This window comes from Archocentrus centrarchus, chromosome 22 (genome assembly GCF_007364275.1).
Source record: "Archocentrus centrarchus isolate MPI-CPG fArcCen1 chromosome 22, fArcCen1, whole genome shotgun sequence".
NCBI classification, from domain to species: Eukaryota; Metazoa; Chordata; class Actinopteri; order Cichliformes; family Cichlidae; genus Archocentrus; species Archocentrus centrarchus.
This window is the reverse complement of record NC_044367.1, coordinates 6485883-6509866: the sequence shown is the minus strand read 5'-3', so window position 1 is coordinate 6509866 and position 23984 is coordinate 6485883. Positions and strand designations below refer to the sequence as shown.

General features: G+C 38.9%; 1 protein-coding gene across 3 annotated transcripts in view; it reads right to left on the bottom strand.

Annotated features, from left to right (window-relative positions):
- Positions 1-23023, bottom strand: part of scfd1 (sec1 family domain containing 1) — a 34139-nt gene extending 11116 nt beyond the window's left edge. Inside the window, exons 1-16 of one of the 3 annotated variants that reach the window (XR_004019057.1) lie at positions 22909-23023; positions 21245-21315; positions 20067-20155; positions 18792-18882; positions 18185-18307; positions 17615-17702; positions 15895-15984; positions 14873-14928; positions 14518-14603; positions 14008-14107; positions 12002-12141; positions 10926-11016; positions 10165-10238; positions 8612-8693; positions 8321-8417; positions 8071-8141 (exon numbers count right to left, since the gene is read on the bottom strand). Coding sequence is in view for 2 of the 3 variants with exons in the window: in XM_030719348.1 (XP_030575208.1) it covers positions 8071-8141; positions 8321-8417; positions 8612-8693; positions 10165-10238; positions 10926-11016; positions 12002-12141; positions 14008-14107; positions 14518-14603; positions 14873-14928; positions 15895-15984; positions 17615-17702; positions 18185-18307; positions 18792-18882; positions 20067-20155; positions 21245-21315; positions 22909-22939 (1380 nt within the window). In the remaining variant the exon portion in view is untranslated. Of the gene's footprint in view, positions 1-8070; positions 8142-8320; positions 8418-8611; positions 8694-10164; positions 10239-10925; positions 11017-12001; positions 12142-14007; positions 14108-14517; positions 14604-14872; positions 14929-15894; positions 15985-17614; positions 17703-18184; positions 18308-18791; positions 18883-20066; positions 20156-21244; positions 21316-21423; positions 21475-22908 lie in introns of those variants that run through there. The other 2 variants (XM_030719348.1, XM_030719349.1) reach the window with 2 other exon arrangements.
- Positions 23024-23984: the final 961 nt, after the last annotated feature.

Sequence of the window (23984 nt, the reverse complement as noted above, 5' to 3'; positions counted from 1 at the left end):
ACAGAGCAGTATATGAACTATTACATACTATACTGAAATGCCTGAAGGGTGCAAGGGTGCACAACACGAAGCAACACTGAGTTTGCTTTTATATGAAAAACACTGATTCTGAATATCAACACCTCGTTAAATAAATAAATAAATTAGGTCCCCCCTAATAGATCATCCACATAACTTTACACTCCGCATATATTTATGATTGTGACATGATAATTTTCATGCACTTAGGAAATCTTGCCTTAAAAGCATAAAAATATTTGAACAGCAGAAATATCTAGGATACATTTCTTACAGTTTGCAGATTCTGATCTTACTGTGGCACAGCAGAATGCTGATTTACACCAGGTGTGTCAAACACCTGCAAGGATTGATGGATTATGGCAATTCAGCCCACTGGGCTTCTTTTTACAGAGTAAAAATGAAGGGCTTAATTTTTTACCAGTGTGCTAGATCAGAACATAGGAGTTATTTCTTGAATTGTTAATTTTAACTCACCTTGGGCTTTGCATCATCAGTAAGCTTCCTACTAACAAAGATGGGAGCTGTATGTATAAGCTTCTTTGACTTATGAGAGTACTCTGTGTGAAAAACCTGAAACTGAAAACTAAAGTTGTATTTTTCTTAAGACACCTTAGATTGTCGCTCATCTGTTACATTCATTAAATAAAAATGTGTTTTTTTTACAGGTCCATCCCATCCCACCTCAGACTGCAATGTATGTGGCCCATGAACTAAAATGAATTTGCCAGCCAAGGCAAACCATAGAAATCACAGGAATGATTGGACTTCGGGCTCAAATTTGATTTAGGTTGAGGTGATGCCTTTCATAATACTGTGGAAGAGTGATAAGAGGTTAATGAAAGAGAAGTCTTCCATGATGTGTTTTTGTCTGCAAAAATGTTTCAGTTTTGTCTGGTTATCACTGATGTACATGTGGGATTTATCTGGCCTGCACACTGAAACAAAAATAAATGAAACAAAACTTAAGATACCCCATGTCAAATATTTCATTAATGCAGTTTCAGTTTCAAGTTCATCATTACACAGAAGTTAGCTGCTGCTTCAGAGACCTTTTGCTCTGCCAAGGAAAACAAAATTATTTGGGTGTATGCTCTGCTGTATGGAAACACTTCGGTCGATTTCTATTTCATAGTTACTGGATCCTCTACACATTGCTTTCTCTCTGGTAAGCAAGCATTATATAACTGCCAAGCCATGTGACAGTGCACTAAAGTGAACCTGATTGTTTTTGTAGAACTGGTATCCCACCACTCTAGTCAACATCCAGCATCACCCCCAGAGACTCAAGCATATATAAGGGGACAGAAAAGGGTGAGAGTGAGAGATCTGTGAGCAGGAGGACAGGAGGTAGAGGAAGAGAGCGAGAGACAAAAAGATCTGGACAGAAGGCCAAGAGTTGGTCGCAGAGGGAGAAGGATGACCGGAGATGACAGGAAGGAAGAGGGGAAAGAGTGAAAAGAGAGGGTGGGGGTGAGGGCGGTGAGAGAGTACTCCCAATGCGGAACAACTCTCAGCTGGATGAAAGATGAAAGCAAGAGTGAGGCTAACATCTTGGCAGAGGGAAGAGCAGTCACACCGTCCCACAGCAGAGGAAATGGAGGATGACACCCTGAGAATCACAGGCCTCAAAGCGGAACCGTTCACGTTTGAGGAACTTGTGGCCAACAGTTTCTCACACAGTCCAACACAGACAATCAAACAGTCATGCCCACTTCAAGTAGTGACTGGTCAGGTTTGTGAAAGTGTTAAAGTAGATGAGGTCTGGACTTCTCTTAGACTTGTACTATAATGTATTATCCAAAACATACTGGTACAATTCATCCCAATAATAAGAATTCATCATCCCACAGAATGGTAAACATACAGTATCATGGAAAAGTCTTGTGCCACCCCTCATTTCTTTGTATTTTGCTTCCAGTGAGCCAGATTTACTTGTAATTTTTAACATGTTCTAAGCAATTGTTCTCCACGCTTTCTGAAGGTCTTTCAAAGTTTTTCTTTGGACATTGGCTGATTTTTCACTCATTTTTAGACCAGTCCTTGTACCTGACCATTTCAGAGGAATATTTTTTGAAGACCCAACTGAAGAAGTGCCAGGCCTAAAAAACAACAACAACAACAACAACAGAAAACTGTCTATAGCAGATGAACAGTATCTGAAAGTCCTTAAAAAATGAGACTCGACACAGGACCTGAGATGTGTCTGGCCCTTCGGTTCATCCATCTACTATTTACTGAAGCCTCACCAGAAACTGCCTCAATAGATGAACGGCTACCAAGGAACTATTCTTAAAGAGGAGAAACAGGGAGAAAAGGCTGAGGTATGCCAAATTACATAAGAAACACAGTGATTAATCAAAATTTGAATTTTTTGGTTGAAATGGTCATCAATATGTACAAAGGAGGTCAGGAGAGAGGTACAACACTGAGTGTCTACAGCCATCTGTACCACACAGTGGAGCCTATTTCATGATTTGGGGTTAAAGTTCAGACAGTGGGGTTGGGGATCTTGATAAAATTGATGGTATTTTGAATGCAGAAAAGTACCGTCAGAGTTTGATCCACCACACAATACCGCCTAGAAAGTATCTGATTGACAATGGCTTAATTTTTCAGCATGACAATGATCCCAAACACACTGCCAAAGCACTAAACAAATACCTGGGTCTATGCATAAGAGCCCAGACCCAACTGAATCAGTGTGGGATCATCATGGCAGTGAACAGAACAAAAGATAGCAAACATCCAAAGAGCCTTGGAATGTCCCTCAAGATGCCTGGAGAACTGTTCCTGAAGACTACCTACACAAATGACAAGAAAGCTTCCCTGAGAGAGTTCCTTCTGTGTTGACGAATAAAGGTTTTTATCCCAAATACTGACTCTCGGGTCATTAGGATTATACAACCTCTGTTTTACCCTTATATTGTGGATTTCTTTGTAAGTTTGCATGTTTCAATAAATTGCTGCACCTAATTCCCAATTTTCTAATAAAATATTAAGAAATGAAGGGTGGCTCAAGAGTTTTGCACAATATTATAATTGCATCAGTTATGTAGGCTCCTCCAGTGCATTTTAAAGTCAACAAGCATGGTAGACAATAGGATGCTTCTACAAAACAGCTTCCCAGGATTTTATTATATCCGCCAATGTTGGCCATTGGCATGAGTATCATTCTGTCTGATAGTTTTGAATGAATTCTGATGAAACTTTGTAGGGGTGTAGAGTGGGGTCATGTTAACAATCCATTAATATTTGGCTTACATCCACCAAGGTCTTCAAGGTCAGCTTCATGATTTATTGATCAAAACTGACAAAAAGCCAGGGTGGCTCAGTGGTTGAGCAGGCGACCATATTCATATACCGCGGGGGGCGGCGCAGGTTTGAGTTCCGACCTGTCGCCTATTTTCCGTGTGTCTTCCCCTCTATCTCTCCTCCCGATTTCCTGTCACCTCTACTGCTAATAAAAAGCCGCTGTGGCCCAAAAAAAAAAAAAAAAAAAAAAAAGACAAAAAGCCTTATCACTTAGGTACTATGATTATTATAAATGTGTGGTGTACTAGCGTTGCAACAAATTCTCAAGTAACTGATTCGATTATAAAAAAAGTCCTCGACACAAATTTGTTGTTTCGATGCTTTGTTTAAACTCTGAAGCTCGGGTGTCACCGTGTAAGTGGAGCGTTTCACCCACATTAGCAGCATTAAAGTTCTCCGTCACTGTGACGTATTTCCATCATTTGGGTAAACATGTGGCAAACGCAGTGAAGTGGAGCTGTTACTGAGACGGTGAGCTTAGGTGGAGCAAAAGGAAACGTTTTTCTAGCATCCAAAGCAGCAGCGTTTGTTCCTCGTGCCCTTCATCAACCACCGGATCAGCACATATCAACGTGTTATTTGCAGCAATGAAAGACATGTTGTCTCTCTGGATAGTTGCCCCCTAATAGGGTCTTTACCCACAATACAAAGCGCCTTGAGGCGACAGTTTGTTGTGATTTGGCGCTATATAAATAAAATTGAATTGAATTACCGTATTTTTCGGACTATAAGCCGCTACTTTTTTCCCACGTTTTGAACCATGCGGCTTATAGCCCGGTGCGGCGTTTCTGTGGATTTTTCTTTAACCACCAGGGGGCTCTTTAGCAGGATATGAATCATGGGACGTCAAAGTTGGAAATCAAAGAAGAAAGCGCCAACAAGTGCTAGCAGCAGGCACAAAAGAGGTTTTTTTTCAAACTCCCTCATCATGGAAACCACAAAAAGAACTTCCTATGATGCCGCTTTTAAGTTGAGGGCTATCGACCTGGCACTACAGGAGGGAAATAGAGCCGCTGCACGTAAGCTCGGCGTGAACGAATCAATGGTGAATTGACTTGTTATAACTCAAATTTGGGGTTGTCTGTCCCCCTCTGCTGAGTGCCGAGTAATTGTGGAAAACCGAGAGCGGCGGAGATACCAGCGGCTTATAGCCCGGTGCGGCTTATATATGTACGTTTCCAGTTTTTTCCAAAAAATTTGTAGGTGCGGCTTATAGTATGGTGCGCTCTATAGTCCGGAAAATACGGTAAATTGAATTGAAATTGAATTGAATTAATAGCAACTGTTCAAGATGGGATTTTTTTTTTCAGGGGGTTTGGGGGGGGGGGGGGTATATTGGATAGGTTTAAAGTTAGAGGCACAGCACACTTTCACAGGTAGCTGTAGCCAACCAGCATCTGCTATTCTAGCCAAGTCTCTGTTTTCTGAGAGACACTTTGGCTCAGTCATCCCAATGGATCATAACAAAATGATAAATATGGCAAAGCCAAGAAGATGTTTCTCATACAGTGCATCCAAAATGTGGTCATTGATCAATATCCAGCGGTTTTGAGGACACAAGGGTGCAACTGACTTCAAGCCATCTGTGCAAACCACTTGTATTATTTGCCAAGCCACAGCTGTTTGGTTGCAAGTGTCAGAGAAGAAAACAATGAGATGATCTGAAGGACTGCCATCTAAGATGAGAAGTGAAATTCTGTTTGGTTCACAGATCTGAAACAAGATGCTGCGACTTGGCCTAGGTTAGCTCCCACTTTAAAACTGCGCAAAGGTTTCTTATATATCAGTAAACTTTATACAATGTTTAGTCAAGAGAAGGAATCTAGTTAAATTCTTGTTGAATCATAGCTGTGATCCAATAAAATAATGCAGTGTTTCTCAAACTGTAGGCGCAGGGTCATGACAGGTGGGGTGCGAATGATCTGGGAGGGAAGTCATGTGGAATAAATGTTGAACATTGGATGAATTAGGCCGTTAGCACAGCGACTAGCGAAACTCTCCATCATCATGTCTGCTGTGTACATGGAGCCATCGTGCCACCACTGTGCCACGAGGTCATGGTTAGCCCATGCCGAGTATGAGAATGAACTAAAGTAACAAAGAATATCAAAGGAAAAATAATTAAACCTTCAACAAAGAGGTGAATCCAATACCTCCAGCCCATGCTCAAATTTGGTATAGGTGGAATAATAAAGATCAACTTCTGTAAAAAATGTATTTATTTTTTTGTTATTTTAGAAACTTAACACACACACACACACACACACACACACACACACACACACACACACACACACACACACACACACACACACACACAGAGCGAGAGCGAGAGCGAGAGCGAGAGAGAGAGAGAGAGAGAGAGAGAGATGTGATTAAACACACTACAAAACAACCAAACCTTTTTACCTTTGACCCTGTTAGGAAGTCTGTCTGAGACAAAAGATGCTGCTATGGTTTAATTCCCCTGTGTCCTCAGATGTTTCAACTCCCTTTATATCCCTGTTTTCTTCCTTGAATAAAACACTGAACCACAGGATGACCTCACAAATTCCAGTTTCCTCCACCATGTTGCTTTTATTTTGACAGAAAGTAACCACAAATGGGGGGGGAATAAGAAAAAAAAAAAAAAAAATACAAATTCTATAATCACCATGTCACTGATGAATCATTTCTGCACTCAACAATAAAAACAACAGCTAACACATTCCATAAAACACTCAAACAATAAGAAATTACCATCTGATGATAATTCTACTTTTCTTATACAAGCTAAAGGTTAGAGGTCATTTCAGTAAAGGCTATTTAAAGACTGACTTTAAATAGCTAAATCACCTGCTAAATATAGACTATAATGTTGCTTAGTTGGTCTGTTCTACCAGAGATGACCTAAGCATGACCTAAGCAACAGAAGAAATACAGTACATGCAACAAAAGATCCTCTGGGGTTGATGCTATTTGGTCATCAGGGTCCAATCAGGAAACTTTGGCCATCTTATTTAATGTCTATGATCTTAAGTGAAAGCAATGCTGCCCACAGGAAGGCAGTCTAAACAATTGGATCAACAGGAAATTAAGCCACTATGCACAAATCAGACATCACTGTTGATCTGATAATCCTGACCCAGTCAAACACTAACCATTCTCATCTGAACTGAATACTCTTCTACAGCTGCATCAGGAATGTTTAAGGTTAATGCTTTTGTAAAGTGCCCACTTGTTCACACCAAACAGATGGCTCAACAATGCACCCCGATTGTCTTCTTCTTTCTTTCTTTGTGGTAGACTTCTCTGTTGAGATGTTTGTGTTCTTGTTGCCAACTCATCTAGCTTATTAAACCGCTACAAGAACAATTGAGATGTGGTGCAGGAGAAGTGGCGATTAAGATAACATGGTGATGATGACTATGATAGTTCCAACAACACACTCCTCAAAATTCCCTGTTGACATTTACCAGAACAGAAGTTTGGATGGTTTTTGGTGAATACAAATAGCCCAGAGCAGAGCTGAAGTGAGAAAACAGTTTTAGACGTGGAAAATATGTGGACTTTGGAAACAAGATGCCATTTTACTCATAGACACTATTAGTTACGCTTGGTTTGTTGGCAAAGAACAAGAAACGTTCGTCAATTCACTGAATGTTCTTACCATAAATATGGGAACAGCTTTTATAAATCATTCTTCTCCTTCAAGATGTTCAAACATGCATGAGAAAAGTTGGTGCTTAATGTTACTCCACAAAATTTTAAATCTATTTTCTACCTCACAACATTTAAACTGTTTTCAAACATGCACTGCAGCTGTCTTAACAGTCTTTAATCTGCCAGCACCTGAGCGCAAAGGCCTTGTGATGTCCAATATCATGCATGTGAGAATAACTTAGGTAATTTTTTATATATATAGATAGATAGATAGATAGATAATCTATATATATATATATATATATATATATATATATATATATATATATATATATATATATATATATATATATATATATGCAAAACTAACTATTCTGGGTTCATTTAAGTCATTTTATCTTGCATCCACTTCAAAAGCCCAACATGTTTCCCTGTCTAAACTGTGATCACAAAGCTGGTCTGAACTGCTCCATCCCTGGATGTGTAAAGCTTGGTAAAAAGTCTTGCAGCTTTGCCTAGCAGAGGTTCACATGTCTGTTCCCGCTCTGCAGTCAAGTTCTTGTATTTCTCTGCGTGCTTAGTCTCATAATGGTGATTCGAATTGTAATCTGCTCCCCACAAAAGCACACAGCTTTCCCTCTGACTTGTAAATAAATACAAGTCCATGTCTTGTTAATAACTATGTTCATCTTTCAGGGCCAGCAAACTCACATCTCTTACAAATGTCGATTTCAATGCATTTAGGGCAAAGCTGCATTTGCTTGCACACATGTACGCATGTAAATTAAAAAAGAAAATGCTAGTGATCTTCAAAATAAAAGCAAGTTGTAGCATGATTATCAACAAAATTGCAAAAAACAGTAAGCCATTCTCTGATTATCAAAGAGACAAGACAGGCCAGACAGGGACAACCAGCAGGCCAGACGGGGCCCACGGGCCATACAATGCCCTGGTCTGATCTACTTCAACTTATCTGTTTGTGTTAAATGCTGTTTTACATCCCTTCTTTTGTTTTCATCAACCAAGAGTTTTGTACTTTAGGTTTCTAAGTGGTTACACTGGTACTTCATATGTTACTGTCAGTGGGTGTGTTACCTCTGAAGGAGCCTGCTGCGCGGTGATGTAGTAGATGAGGAAAAGTCTCATTTTGTCCTCTGGAGTGCCAGCTGACAAACACACACGTTTACACACAGTTTATTCAGTTTGTTTTGCCTCTGTGATGCATGCTTGCTGGATATAAGCAAATAAAATGAAAATGATCTCACTTAAGATAAACCTGCAGTTACTGAGTTCAAAGATATCCCAGCATGCTCTATGATATCTAAGCGCGTGCATGTGTGCGTACCATCAGGATCACTGATGATGTCCAAAAGGGATTTGTCTAAAGTTGACTTGCTCATCAGTTTCTCTTCGTATTCAAAGTAAACGTCCAATTTACGACTCTGAGGAAACAAACAGCATCAAATCAGTACAAATAAACACTATGTTCACACTCCGTAATACATTTTCTGTACTTGGTACTATTGTAAATAACCCAGTAAATACTTCATATGCATTAACCTTCATAAACTCCCTTCATAGCACAGCCCTTGAGTGTGTGATAGTTTTTCAGTTAAATTGAGTCTCTATTGTGTACCTTGATGTGGTCAAGCACTGCTGTGGCAACATTGGTGTGCAGATCAATCAGTCTTTTCTTTTCCAACAGCTCTGGCAGAGAACTGCAGGAGACAAAAAAATGTAAAAACATAAATGTAAAAGTAAAACTAAACCTCAGTCTGCATTTTATTACTTAACATGTAGTCAATACTCTCACTGGAGTATTGTGTATCTCTCATTTCTGTCTTCACTGCAATCTTGACATAGATTGTTTGGGAATAATAAAAATCATAAGTTTTATAGTTGGACTTTAAAAAAAAACAAAAAACCACATACACACTGTTCTGTTGATGGAAATCCCACAGATCAAAACCAAAAATTAGATCAGATGTTCCCTGGAACAATACTCATCCATCCTGTTGAGTTCATGTAAATCAATTCTTTAGATGTTGTTGAGAAACAGACTGCTAGAAAACCAAAGACATTCATTGAAAGGGGTGAAATCAAAGATGCTGTGCTCACTTTTAAATCATTTAACCAAAACTTCACCCCGTTCTGAGTGCACTGCTCAGGGAGAACCTGCTCTGGGGTGGACCCTTTTTTCCCCCCACTCATGTTTATGGTGCCAGTACGACCATCAACCAAAAAACCTCCAGGCTTTTCTAACCTTTAGGCCATAAAATATCAGTCTGTCTGAGCTATAAAATAATGAGCTCATTTAAACCCAAGGGTCCAGTGTAAACAAAGACATTTGTTTAATTTGTAGTTTTTATGATGGGAAAGTCCAATCATGGAACCTAAATTAATGTATGTGATGATTTAATCACTTTATTTGTACAGTATTTTAAAGATAAGCCTGAAACCTAAGATTTCTGTCTGCAGGGGATGCTTTTAACATTACCTGCCCTGATCGACTGTCTTGATCCAGTTCAGAGGGTTGAAAAGTTATTTTTCAACCTCTACCCAGAAAGAAATACTGCTGAAATCACATGTATATACTTCAACAGAAGCATAAAGGCATAAAGCTTGTAAGCCAATATGATAATGAAAATAAGTGAACATGTTGTTTTAAGGGCCCATTTTTAGCCTCTATTTTTTTTTAACACATATAATCAACGCATCACAAAACAGCAAATTTAGCAGCTGCTGTTTGTAATGCTCCCATAGATTTACAGATCACTCAGTTTCTTAAATTACAAAAAAGTTCTTGGCCAGTGCTTTTAACATTATGGGGATATTTTATTTGAATGGCATAGAAATGAGAGATGAGTAACAAGAAAATGTTTAAAAACATGATACTGTTTTGTTTATTTTAGGCTCAACCACTGAACTTAAGTCTGACTTCACCTGTTTTGAAAGGAGATGGGTCATTATGACTTTTACAAAAGGTAAACACTTGTGAAATTAACAAGAAAAACTTTCCCTTTATGGGAAACAGATTACAGAAACCAGCATGTCTTCACGTGTCCTGCTCACTGCCTGGCTACTTGTTATTTCTGTGTCTGACAGTGGAATTGACTTTTCATTGAAAAGATCGTCATGAAAAAGATTGTGAACATATCTAATTTCCCCTGTGGTGATTGTGTTCAGTACCTGACAGCAGAAGTTAGCTTCGCTGTGTTGTCTGACAGCATGCTGATGGCTCCTTCATCTTCCCCCTCTAAACCCTGCAGTTGGAACAGATATAACATGAAGAAACACATAAAAGCCTTCAGCTGTGTTCACAATGTGACGTAACTGGGACTGCATAAGCTGACACACAATCTTCATGTAAAATGATTATGATGCAAATATAATCTTAAAGTTCTTGAAGTTAAAACAACAAATGGTTAGACATGTCCAAAAAAGGATCAGGACATTTTCTTGAAGACTTGGACATGACCTATTGACACCTTTACATATTTTGGAAATGTAGCTATGACCTTGGGAACCTGTTGATGGTGATCTACGTAAGCATGGAAATTACTTTTGTAACTTGTTAACATAAACCAGGCCTACAAAATTCTGGGACTTTATGTTGGGAAAAAAAAAAAGTCTTGAGGGCTTTAACATGCTTTACATGACAAGATTGGAACATATTTTTTGATGCTTAGACAAGGTGTCAGTAACTGAAAATCTTTTGAAAGCATCAATATTATATTAACAGTTTGGATATGATCTCAAAAAGTTTAACAGTAGCTCTTGAGAACTTAGATATCACCTTTAAGACTTGAAACACAGTGTTCTGAACAAAACTGCAATATGACCTCTGAATATAACCTCTGTAACCCAATAACTCAGACAAAGCATCAAACACTCTGAAACCACTGCTGGACTTTACCATATGAGTATTAAATTGTGTATGAGAGTCTCACCATGATGCTTTTCAATCGTTTAACTTCATCCTCCTGGGCTCTATACGTGTCCAGCTCCTCCTGAACTGACTCTGCAACCTCAGGGAATGGACTGTAACAAACAACCAATTATAATAACCTTATTGAGCTTAACAATAAAGTAAGCTTAACCTTAAAACTAGGTGTAAAAATGCAAAATAATGCAAAAACATAAATTTGAACAATTTTAAGAAGTGATAGAACATTCCACACACAGTAGATAAGATGAAGGGTTTTGTCAGGTAAACTAAGACATCATCAGCATAGAGACCAATCTTATAATGTTCTAATTTAGATTTATAACCACCACCATTAGACAGATTGATAGATAAATGTATTTTGAACATTTAAAAAAACTGTGTAATTGGTAAACACAACTCAAAACAAAAACAAAACACCCAATATACTAAACGATTATATACAAGCAACTCAAATTTTATGCTCAAAAAGGACTAGGAAGAAGTATACACTTATATGAGCCTAACCCGCCTTCCTATCTAATGAATGCAATAATTATTTTCTTGTCAAAAAACCTGCCACATACATGGACCTTCACATCTACACATTCATATGTATATAAACAAACATACACAAGTATACATATATGCATATATCTATCTACCTACATCTTTACATGCATGTACCCATAGATTAACTCACACCCACACAATCATTGACCTATAATACACATTACATAATCCCTATACATAATACATAAGCCCTTCCTCACCCATGTACTTTTTGAAGATTCTTTAAATCATTTTTCAGACTGGAAAATGTTTGAAAATTGTTGTATTTCTGCTAAAAGACTATTCCAATTTGACTCCACAGACAGAAACACAAAAGCAGTTGCTGCTGTTCATGTTTTACAGAGTTTTAAGTTAACTTTTCGCCTCAGATTATAGCCTCCCTCTCTTCAGTATACTTCACAAACTGCCCATTTGTGAAGAAAGAAATTCTCCTAAAAATGAAACTTAATTTAGAGAGTTGTTGGCATTTTTACTCTAAATGATGATGATGTAGCCTGAAACTAAAACATCACCTCTTCAGGAACTGACCTGCCCTTGTGTTTCTGCCAGAACTTGTCAGCGGCAGTCAGGTCGTAGGTCTTCCTGCTCTTCTTCTTTGGTCTAGCACCAGCAGGGGATGGCTCTGCCCCCACACCCTCCTCCATCACCACCCTGTTCAGATGGAAGTCCTGGTTGGCACAGGAAAGCATTTTTTTTTTCAGTAGTGGTTGGTTAACATGTTGTCCAGGTGCTATGATCATTGATGTTAGCTGGTTATTTTGGCATCACAGAAGAACGACTAATCCAATTTTCTGTAATAGTTTTTTTTCTTTTAGACTTAAAAATCATACCCAAGAACCCAAGAAAGCCAATCCAAGAAGAAGTGCTGGTGTGTTAAAGAAAGCAGACAGTCTGTCCTACAGCACATCACTGCTAATTCCACCACACAGAATTGTGCCAAAGAGTGATGGAGAACAGAGCCCTGTCCTTGACACAATAACCAAAATACTAATGTTGCTATGATAACAGTGGAGGCATAACAACAGAGACTTGGTGTAAGTTTACAGGAAACTGAGATGGCGATGTGGAACGGCAATGCTACCAGACAAAAGGTGCTATCTTCTGAACTGTGTATCAGATCCAGATGTAAATACCTGTAAATAAAAGCTGAGATGTTGATCTTGTGTCTCATATTGATTTTTTAATGTCAAACCCAAATGTTTTCAGGCTACAGCAAAAATAAAGGGACTGGCCTGACTGTTCCTATACTTTTGGAGGAAAGTGTAAGCTCTAGTCTGACCCACAAGACCCATAAGTCAGGCAGGTTAGGTGACATCACTTGGGAAGCTATTTTTATCCTCTGTCATTTATATAATTTTTATTTTTGTTGTCTAGCAGCTGTCATAGACACTGATGCAATCCAGCACTGAGATCTGCCTTACTTATATTAAACAAACCAAATCAACCAGATTTGCAAATTTCAGACTTCAGAACAATATCAACACACTTGCTGAAGGGAAAGCCATGAAGAATGAATCTGAGACCAAAACACTCATTAAGAGTGACGGTTTGGCTTTATTTGCTGAATTTAACCTTTTCTGAAAGCAGTGGGACATTTTTCTGAGAGCAAGTACATTTGTGTATGTGTGTGCTGATGTCATGTTACATAATATATCCATTCAACTCTACATTCCAGTGCTGTCAGTATTAACCTCAACACCTCACTAGCTGACAGCACTCTGGCAACAATTAGTGTGAGAGTGTATATGTATGTGTGCACGTTACTCATGTTGTGGAAACATGTGGATGTGTGTTTGCACAGTCACATAAAGGGGACTGTGATTCAGCAAGCCTCCCATAACATACATACAGTTATATGAAAAAGAAAGTACACTCTCCATCAATGTTTTACATATCAGGACCAATATCTGGTCCTTAGAAGGTCTTAGAATGAGCTAAATACAACCTCAGATTACCAACAATACAACATATTACACCATGTTTTTTATTTAACAAAAATGAAGCCAAAATGCAGAAGTAGTATGTTAAAAATCAAGTACACTCTTAGTGCTTCCAGGAAATAACAGAGCAAGTAGCAGCCAGGTGCTGATAATCAAGTGTACTTAACTGCTCATCAACAAGTGTGACCACCTCTAATAAAAGATGACAATTTGACAGTTTGCTGGTCTGAAGCATTCACGTGTGTTAATGCAATGCCAAGGGTGAACTTAAGAGAAGCAGCTGTTGGCGCCCATCAATCTGGGAAGGCCTATAAGGCCATTTCTAAACAATTTGCAGTCCATTATTCTACAGCACGGAAGAAGCAAGAAATTCACAAGTGGAAAAGACAGTTGCTAATCTGGCCAGGTGCTGAAGTCCAAAACATATTCCTTCTTTTATAATGGAATCCTTTAACATTCAGTAGCATCACAACTCAACTGACCACAGAAAACTGAAAGCAAATGCTGGACACGGCTCTATTTTTATTTTACCTAATGATGAAACAAAAGCAGAAGCAGTTCTGGTCATTCTCAGACAGGTGACTGACATCTTACCAGCACATCATGAATCAGTGCCTGATAGGTCCAGGTGTGGTGGAGGGGTGTGGCCATGTCCACGTTACGATCTACCAGGACAAACAGGGGTCTCTGGAAACTGGAGAGGATAATAAAATATTAAACACAGGGCCAATATCTGAACTGCTAGTGACAAAGTGCTGCATGATGGCAGATGGAGTCCTACATGAACTGATACGCTGAAGTAAAGAGTACTGAGCTAACAACAGAGGTTACCTGAAGCATTATCAATGTTAATGTTACAGGCAGTCAGATATCTCTCATGCTTCACGAATAATGTTGACATCGATCTAGATCTTCCTCTAAATACTCACTAAATGAACGTCTTTGTATTTATGCTTTTGTATTATTTAGCCTTAGCTCAGCTTCTGCTAATGCTAGGTGAGCAGCACAACAGAATGAGAGTAGTACAGACTTTAAAAACTGGAAAGAAGAGGAAAGAAGAAAAAAATAACACAAAACTAACAAACATTCATTAAGAAGACTGACCTGAACTGCCCAGCAGTCATGCTGTCTCCTGTGAACAGACTGTTTCTGGCATCACGCAGGTTCTCACGGAGCTTTTTATCCAGTTTCTAAACAAACAAGTACAAAATTCAGAACAAATCATTCATATTTCCACAAAATGAGGATGACAATATGTAGAGTATCAGATCAGTTGTAGACTCAGAATTTTTCCGGTGAAAAAGGCAGAACAGAACTGCTATGATATATGTTAACACAAACCAAACACAGCTGAGGATGGTTGGCACCCAAGGGAATAAAGCCTGACTTAAACTGTGCTTAAAAAAGATTTTACCCCACAGGCACAAAGAGAAGTTTCAACCTGTTAGACCGGACTCACCACAGCGACCATCTCTGCTGCATTTCCTCTAGGACAGCGGATGATTGGCACCGCACCTGGTCAACAACAACACACCTTAATAAAGTCTCATTATACAGAACACATCAAAAATTCAAACATATGAACACACAATTAAACAAATGAACCAAAGTCACACGTGCATCTTTATTAAAACAGAATCACTAAATAAAAGGTTAGGATACTTATAGACAAAAAATATTCAGAGAAGTGTTACAGGGTGTTACAGGTAATTTAGCTCATCAAGCAAAACTCCAAAGGCTCTAATGCTGTCCAGGTCTAAAATAATGAGCCCTTTACTGTTTCAAAAATAAAAATTGACCACAAGGGTCAGTTTTACTGACAGTCTACACCAGAGTTAGAGGTAACTCTACGCGCCACCTGAAATGTCAGATTGAGCCAGTGAACAGCTGTCCCAACCTACAGGCCCACACACAATCCTCAGCAATTCCTAACAGAAGAGTTTACCCTTATATGAAAAACTCATTAATTCTCCTTTGCCTCGCTCTCATTGATCTGAACTGCCATGCTGCTTCCCAAGAGAAACACATGCATGAAAAATGTGCTTATACTGTGTGCTAATTTGTGCTACTCTGGGTAAGAATGCTGTTCATTACTGAAGCGACTGATTGGATCTGTGGTTATAAATTCATGCACTGATAACCTGCAGAGTTCCACTCCCATCTGCACATTTCTGCAATTATGTAATTGTGCAAATTTGCCCTGTTTAGAAGATCTGACTAAATTAGTAAAGCTACTGTGGTCCTGACAGTGTCAAGGGGGTATGACAATTTGAGTTTTTACCCTGATAATAAAAAAAGATCGCATTACCATCTAGTGGACAGAAACAGTAACGCACTGAAATGCTTCAGTCGGTTTCAAAGAAAGGAGGTTTAACCAGCTTCAAAAATACATGAAAAAATCTTGATCTATGAAATCCAGGTGAATTTTTAACAGCAGGTATCAGAATCAGCCTTTTCTGTCAACCTGTGAGCTGCACTCACCAAGAGTAACAAAGAAACAGAAGAGGCTGTCCACGATGGTGTCCATGATGGCCTCCATGTCTGTGTCCTGGATGTCAGCCTTGTTGATGGCTGCGCAGGTGAGGAAAAAAGACAAATACAAAGCAGAAACACTCACTCTGTGTTCAAGCAGCACAGCAACAAATCACAAATCACAACAGTCGCCTGATTTGGTGTAATATAAATAAAACTGAATTGAAAAGCTGACGAGTTCGGTCTCTTTTAGAATAATTTCTGACTCTTACAGTATCTCATTCATTTTCCTGTGTGTCATATTCTCTCCATTAATAATTGTCAGAATCACATGAGATGATTGTGACACTCCCACTTACACAAATGGCACAGTAACAGTAATTCCATTAACACACAGATCCATCAGGATTTGATGGTAAATAATGTTTCGTGTTCTTCTGCTAATCTACACATCTGACAGCTCAACAGATTTCAGCTTTACGCTGAATTATTGGCAATAAAACACCATTTGCCACTGTGTCAGATCAGTGCTGTGTTGTTGCTTGTTTCAGCTGAAACTTTAAATTAGACTGAAGGGTAATAATATTTTAACTGGACTCAAATAGAGGAACTGATGATTTCAGATGAGGGCACCTCCGTAATGGTGGATTCAGGTCTGGACCAGCACAGAACCCTATTTTGGTGTTAAAAAAGCTCCTGTCAGGGTCGCCATTTAGCTCACCAGGTTAAGCAACCGACCCACATGCTGCAAGACTAAGCGGAATATGGGTCTAATCTGCTCTGGGTTATTTTCTGCATCTGCCCCCTGCTCTCTCTCAGGTGCTTCTATCAAAATAATGGTGAAAAAAGCCCAAAGAAATAAAAAAAAAAAAAAAAAAACTTAGTATTTGCTAAAGGGGTGTAGTTTTGTGGCTAAAAGGACACAGGTATTTTGTGTTGAAATTTTGGGAGAAGAGTATTTAACATGGGTATTTTGATGAAACAGAGCAGAACTGAACTTAATGGGGAAGCATTTGAGGCCAGTAGAAAACCCCATTACAAGACACGTACAAGGACACTTCTTGAATTGAGTAGCCAAGTTACTTTGTACCATGAACCACAGGTTTGCAGTGTTTCAGGTTTTTAGTGACAGGAGCTTCACTATTATGTGCGTGTGTCTTTTTTTTTTTTTTTTTTGGTTCTTCTGCTCATCCTTCTGTTACACACAGATGTCAGGTTTACATGGTGGGATAGTTTATAATAAAGCAACCTCTTCTGGATAGATCCTGAGCCTGTGCTCGTGTTTAGGGTGATCAGAAGCACCAACACTCTGAAACTTTCCCCACTGTACTACATGGATAAAAAAACAGCAACTTTTCTGTCTGTTAATGTCCAATTTCAGTTCTAACACACTTTAACGGTCAAATATCAGACTGAAATCAAGCAGGTGCCATTTAGAAGGACTCCTTTGTGTGTGTACTTAACTGTCTTATTCAGCCACTTGATTTTCTGATCTTCACATTTTAATTTTTAACCATTTTGCGTCTTCTGTGAAGCACTTTGAAATGCGAGTTTACAAAAGTGCTCTAAAAATAAAGATTATGATTAGAAAAAAATCTAAATTTAGGTGCAAACTGAGGAAACTTCAAAATGATGCTTGAAGTCTCAGATTTGGTTTCAGGCTTCAGCTTACATTTAGGTCACAAAGACAAAAAAGTTTTGTGTGTGTGTGTGTGTGTGTGTATTTTACCATGGTAGGAGATGAGCTCCTTGTTTTGATGGCAGAGGATGAACATATCATCTTCCAAGGTGATAAAGTTTAGGTACTGATCAAACACCTGAGACACACACACATATCATCCTGATTAGTTACTGCTGGACACAATAATATGAACAACTGTGCAGTAAGCCAAGTCCTCCTCAAGTGATTCACCAAAGTATGTACAAGGTTGCAGGTTTGTCCTGTGTGATAATATCCCTTTAGAAGCTGTGTTATATTGTGTTACTGGGCTCACATCATTACACAAAGCTCCAGAGAGGAAGGAAAGAATTTGCTAGGGACAACAACTAACGACAATACAATTATAATAAATGATTACAGAAAAAAATACATGAGGAAAAGGAACATAATCAAATATACTGTTAATATTTACAATTTGTTTATTTAAACATTTGTCATTTTTAAAGTTTTTGTTTCATTTAATTTTTTTTAAATTTATTCATTTATTTGGAAGGGAACAACTGACTGTCATTACCCCAAAAAGCAGTAATGAAGGCAGCGCTTGATAACAAAGCATAAAAAAAGCATAACCGTGGTAACCTTGGTGACTTGGCTGACAGCGTTAGCAGCCAAAGCGGCACTGGCAATGTCCTCTAGTTTACTCCTACTGATGGCAGAGATGAAGTTCAGGTAGTATGACTCATATAGCTGGTTCCTCAGGTCCTACACACACACACACACACACACACACACACACACACACACACACACACACACACACACACACACACACACACACACACACACACACACACACACACACACACACACACACACACACACACACACACCCCACAGTAAATATTATTTATTAATTCCAATACAACCAGGAGATTCCTAATATGCTAAATGCATTTCTACATGTTAGCACTCAGTAGGCCAATATTAACGGAGGCTGACAATTACTGATTACTTTCTCGAGTGATCAACAAAAATGTTTCCAGAGCTCAAGATCACATCTCTACATTTCAACACTAAACATGCCACGATTAAAATGACATGAAACAACAGAACCAAAACATTATTTAAGACTCTGGATCAAATTCATGTCTGGCTTAAACTGTAATTCCCAGAGCAGACAGACACGTTTAGGCAAAGAGTTTCCATGTTTCAAATATCCAGCTAGTTAGTTAACGTGCGAGATCACCTGACAAATCCTGTCGATGTTCTCTTCTGTGGGCATGATGAAATAAATAGCAGGAACATCTGGAATAGGATCTCTGTCTGAGTGAAGCAGCCTGAACAAACATAAACAAAACAATAACACTTTTTACTTTGATAAAATAAACAGCGTGGGAGACAACACAGCTTGAGCTCTCTTTGCAAAGCTTTCCTGTAATTTCTTTAAGTAGTCTTCAGGAATAGTTATTCAGGCTTCTTGAAGGGAATTCCAAAGTTAGCAGGTAATAGCTCTTTGGGAATCACCTTGTTTGGTGCAAAAAAACTGTGTCTATCACACCATGTTATTGTTGGCATTTTTCATAGATTCAGCTAAAAAAATAGCAACAAATTATGTGTATTTGCAACAGGCTGCTAGTAACAAAGGGCATGAAGATACAATTTAAGTTGGTTCTTTGCTAGATTTTAGTTATGTGTAGACACAACACTGGTTCATCCCCTGAGTTATGCACCTTGTTATGGTTGAATGATTCATAGGTTAGTGTTAAATGACTTAACAACAAAACATTCCACTGAAAATGGTCAGGTATGAGAACTGGACTGAAAATGAGTGAAAAAGCAGCCAATGTCCACACACACACACACACACACACACACACACACACACACACACACACACACACACACACACACACACACACACACACACACACTCACTCACTCACTCACAATACCATCATCATCAACACTGCAACACTGTAAAACTACCATCCCACAATTGATAGAGACACAGCATCAGACAGTCACAAAAACAAACCATCAATATGACCCGTGAGTGCAGCTTATCATGTAAACTACAGCCATGTTTCCCATATTGCAACATAAGATGCAGACAATTTGTAAAATCGACAGTCAAAATATGAAAGTTCCACTACTTTATTAAAATGTGCATGTTACGATAAATGTGAAGGCAGTTTTTTTTTTTTTTTTTTTTTAAATCTAACTGCAACCCTACTCCTGCATGCTTCAATCTGTATTTATTTAGCTTTGTATTTTTTCTCTTATTTATTTATTTCCAGATTTAGGAAAAATTGTGCCGAAGTTTTGATGCCAAAAACTACTTCACTTAAACTGACCCTGATTAGCTGAGGCAACCCTCCCTGTGCTGTCTCTGAGTGCAGCATGTGAACAACTGCTTTTGCGATGATTATAATTTTTTTTTAATGTAATTTTGTTTTGTTTTCTTCTGTGTGCTGTAAAGGAAGTTTTAATAAAAACAGTTGTGCGTGTGTGTGTTTCCTACAGATGCAGAGTGATGCCCATGTCTCGGAGCTCTTTGACGGACAGCAGTGGGGAGATGATGTCTTGGCCAAACCGATCATATATCAACACCTGCAAAAAAAAAGCAGAGGTCAAAAGACTTTAAATGCCCAGGCAGAAATCTCAAATACAAAGGCCTACTGATAATTTATCCAACACTTTATTTATATGACTGCTAATCACTGTGGGAAAGTAGTGATTACCAGTAGTTTGCAGATCTAAGAGTAAAATACTGATACATCTGCTCCTTTGAAGAGGAAAGTGTTGCTAAGGTCAAACGTCTTTCATCAACTCCTTCAGTAGTGGCTGTGATATCATCAAGGTACAGAGATGGAGAGAGCATACAGCTGTGTCAACATTTATCACTGACCATGATAAACAATGACTTGTGCCCTTATATTTCAGTCATGATTACGATAGTTTGAAGTAGCTTTCCATGTGCAGTCATTTATATTTAGTAGTATGGCTTTTGCACAGAGAGCAGCAGCAAAATCCCCAGCAGAGAACACAGGCATTGTGATAACAGACATGACAAACTGAGTAAAAAAAAAGCATGAAAGGAAGAGCTGCGGGTGAGATGGTTCCAAAGGAGGTTGCACAGCAACTGTGAGCAGGCTAAAACACCTCATTGAGCAACTGGCTGCATAAAAGGTGCTGATCAGATGATCATCAGCTGATGTGGGCTGGCATTAAGATCAGCTGATTTGCCAGGATCGTGGCTAAGCTTGACCATGTCGCCAATGTGAATTAATGCTACAGCTGATTTCTGGAACACAGTGACTAACATAACATGATGCAGAAATTTATAATAATTTATTTGCTTAATAAGCAAAATGACAAACAGAGTTGACTTATTGAATGTTGGCATTTTATGTCCACTTACAGATTAATTTGTATAAATATTGTATATAATTATGTATTTAATTATTCCAGTGTATGAATGTTTTTTTTTTTTACTTCAGCTTGAAAAGCATGGCATTCTTCATTAAACTTAAGCATGTATAAGCTGTCCCTTCACCTCCTCTTCAAAAATAGATTTTCAGAAAATGCAGCACACTGCATTTTCTGCACATTGAGTATGCGTCTCAGTAGTTCTGTTATAATTTCAGCCTAGGTTTTCCTTCACACCATTAGAGTTACTGCACTGTTACAGTGACTTACCTTCCATACTGGCTCAGCTGCTGTGTTCTTCAGAGGAGGAGCATTGAAGTTCAGCATTCGCTTCAAAGCGACTGCAGAAATATAACACAGAAACACACAGACTTATATTTTAGGGCACTTTACACACTAACAGATCAGTGTTCACACAGCTAAAGAAATACTGCTAAATTGACAAGGACCTGTTTCTATAATCTTAATCAAATGACTGCTTAAGACAGGGGTAGGGAACTCCAGGCCTCGAGAGCCGGTGTCCTGCAGGTTTTAGATGTGTCCCTGATCCAGCACACCTGAATCACATATAGAAGTCATTAGCAGGACACTGGAGAACTTGACTGCAGACTGAGGAGGTAATTCAGTCATTTGAGTCAGGTGTGCTGGATCAGGGACACGTCTAAAACCTGCAGGACACCGGCTCTAGAGGCCTGGAGCTCCCTACCCCTAACTGAAGAGTTCTCATTCAAGCAAAAAAAAAAAATCCAAAAGTGGGCCATTTTTAAACCTCTGCAAGATTTTATACAAAATTTATTGTTAATTATTATTCTAAATCGAGTGAAATTACATCACACAAGGGCTGCAGCTTACAATTAACCTGACAAATATTTTATCCTCTGAAATATGTCAAGAATGTAACATGCTTTTTCTAATTTGAAATAAGAGCCTGGTGAGATGACATATAACAAAATAAAGCCTGAAATCATTGCATTTAAGTAGCAGGAAATGGTTAATATTTCACATTGTTGCCCTTTTGACTGAAGAAGACATTCTGCAGATGTGATTTTGGTGTGTGAAAACATTTCTATGAGCATTTCATAGACAAAATGATTAATGCTGTCTATGAAACTAGACTACTAACAGCTATCCTCACTTGCGTCTGCCTATCCTAGCCAGGCCTCCCTTGAAAAAGAGAGTTCATCTCAATGGAACTTTCCTGGTTAAATAAAATTTAAATTAAAAAAAGAAGCTAGCTTTACTTTTTGACTATTTAATCATTGAATTAATCATTGCAGCTCTAGACTACATATTACCACATTTATTCATTCACAGTCCACATATTAAATGAATGTCCTAAAATAAAATGAATATGTAATAAGACATCCATAATATTCTCGTGTCCATTAAACTATCTAAATAAATAATATTTACACAAAACAAACAGATGCAAACAACAAAGTTTACTGCACCCATAGGACTGTATTCAGATGATGAAGACAGGATTCACTGTGTGTATATGCGACCTCTTTTAACTCCAGAAAGCCTGACTAGCTCTCACACTCAGCTTATAGCTTTCTTCGCAGTTAGCAGCAGGCTAGCTATACCTAGCTACTCCTGCCGTTGTAAAGCTAGCAGCACTGATAGCTGACAGGACGGCGGATTTACTTTGGGTAATAATTTAGCAGTGTGGGTGACAAGTTAACGTGTCTGTAAGTGAAGGAGCAGTGAACGAGTTTCGCTGGCAGTAGTGAAACAGAAACAGCAGTTAGATAGCTCAGTTGGATGTTAGTTTAGGACGTAGATCAGTTTGTTAGACGGTTAGGAGAGGGAATGGTGCTGCGAAAGTGTCTCCACTCAGAGTTCGGGTTGGTTGAGCTCTCCACAGCCCGTTACCGCTGCTGTCTTTCGCTTGACATAACTGTTAACGAAGCAAAGAAAACACTTTTACGAACCTGTCTGCTTCTCCCGTACAGACGCCGCCATGTTTGATGTTGTTAGTTACGGAGTGACTGATGACGTGGCACACGACCGACGTCAACTCACACGTCACCGAGGAGTAGAACGTGATGAGGTCTCACTCCGCCGCTATTTCACGGAAACAACAAAAATGCTGATGGCCATCCAAGAAGCGGGTCTCACTCTTCTGCTTTTCTAAAGACCAATAGTGAAACGTTATTTGTATGGAAGGATACTGCATATTTCACAAGGGGGCGGAGGGGAGGGCGACCCTGAGGGTCCAAGTAGGGTTGCCACCTTTCACAAATGAAAATAAGGGACCCCGCCACGGCTTCTCAGGACCATGACCAACATGGCCCAAGTGCATGCAAATATATAACAAAGAGCAATGAAGCACAACTTGGGCACAAGTTATTGCACAATTAACCTTGTAAATGATATACTGTGTGATCTACCACATGACAGTAGCACTAGCACATAATCTGATTTGTTTGCGTTAAGTGACCACAAATTTATGGTAAATGTTCAAGTAAACCTTCAAGTTTTTAGCTTAACTTTGACTTTTCATTTTTTTTTTCTCGTTCATATTTCCGAGATAATCATAATCTCTCCAGGTTTGTGTGAGCTGGATCTGGCGTTCCAGGCCTGCTGATGTCCATCATTATCAGTGAACTGTTTTGCCTGGGAGCCGGGATCTGGCTCCATGATGCCCTGACCCTCTCGTTTCCATTGGCACCCCGCCCCTCCTCCATACACAACCATATTGCTATCCCGGCTTTAAATGTGCGATATGCTTAGCTAAGGTGTTTTTTTGGACCCTGGTACGGTGGGTCCAGATTAATTTTTTTTGAACCTGACTACCCTGTTTTGTGTTTGTTTTCTTTCTCTTCTTAAAGGTAGCGCTGCATAAAGGATGCATGACCTCAGACACCTGTCTTCCCTGTTTGTTTTGTTGGTTTTAATTTCTTGGATGGGTGTTCTGGAACGTAATTTCATTGTATGTCTTGACGTATAATGACAATAAATTCTTCTTGATTCTTGAGATATTTCATATTTTAAAAAGACTTTTAAA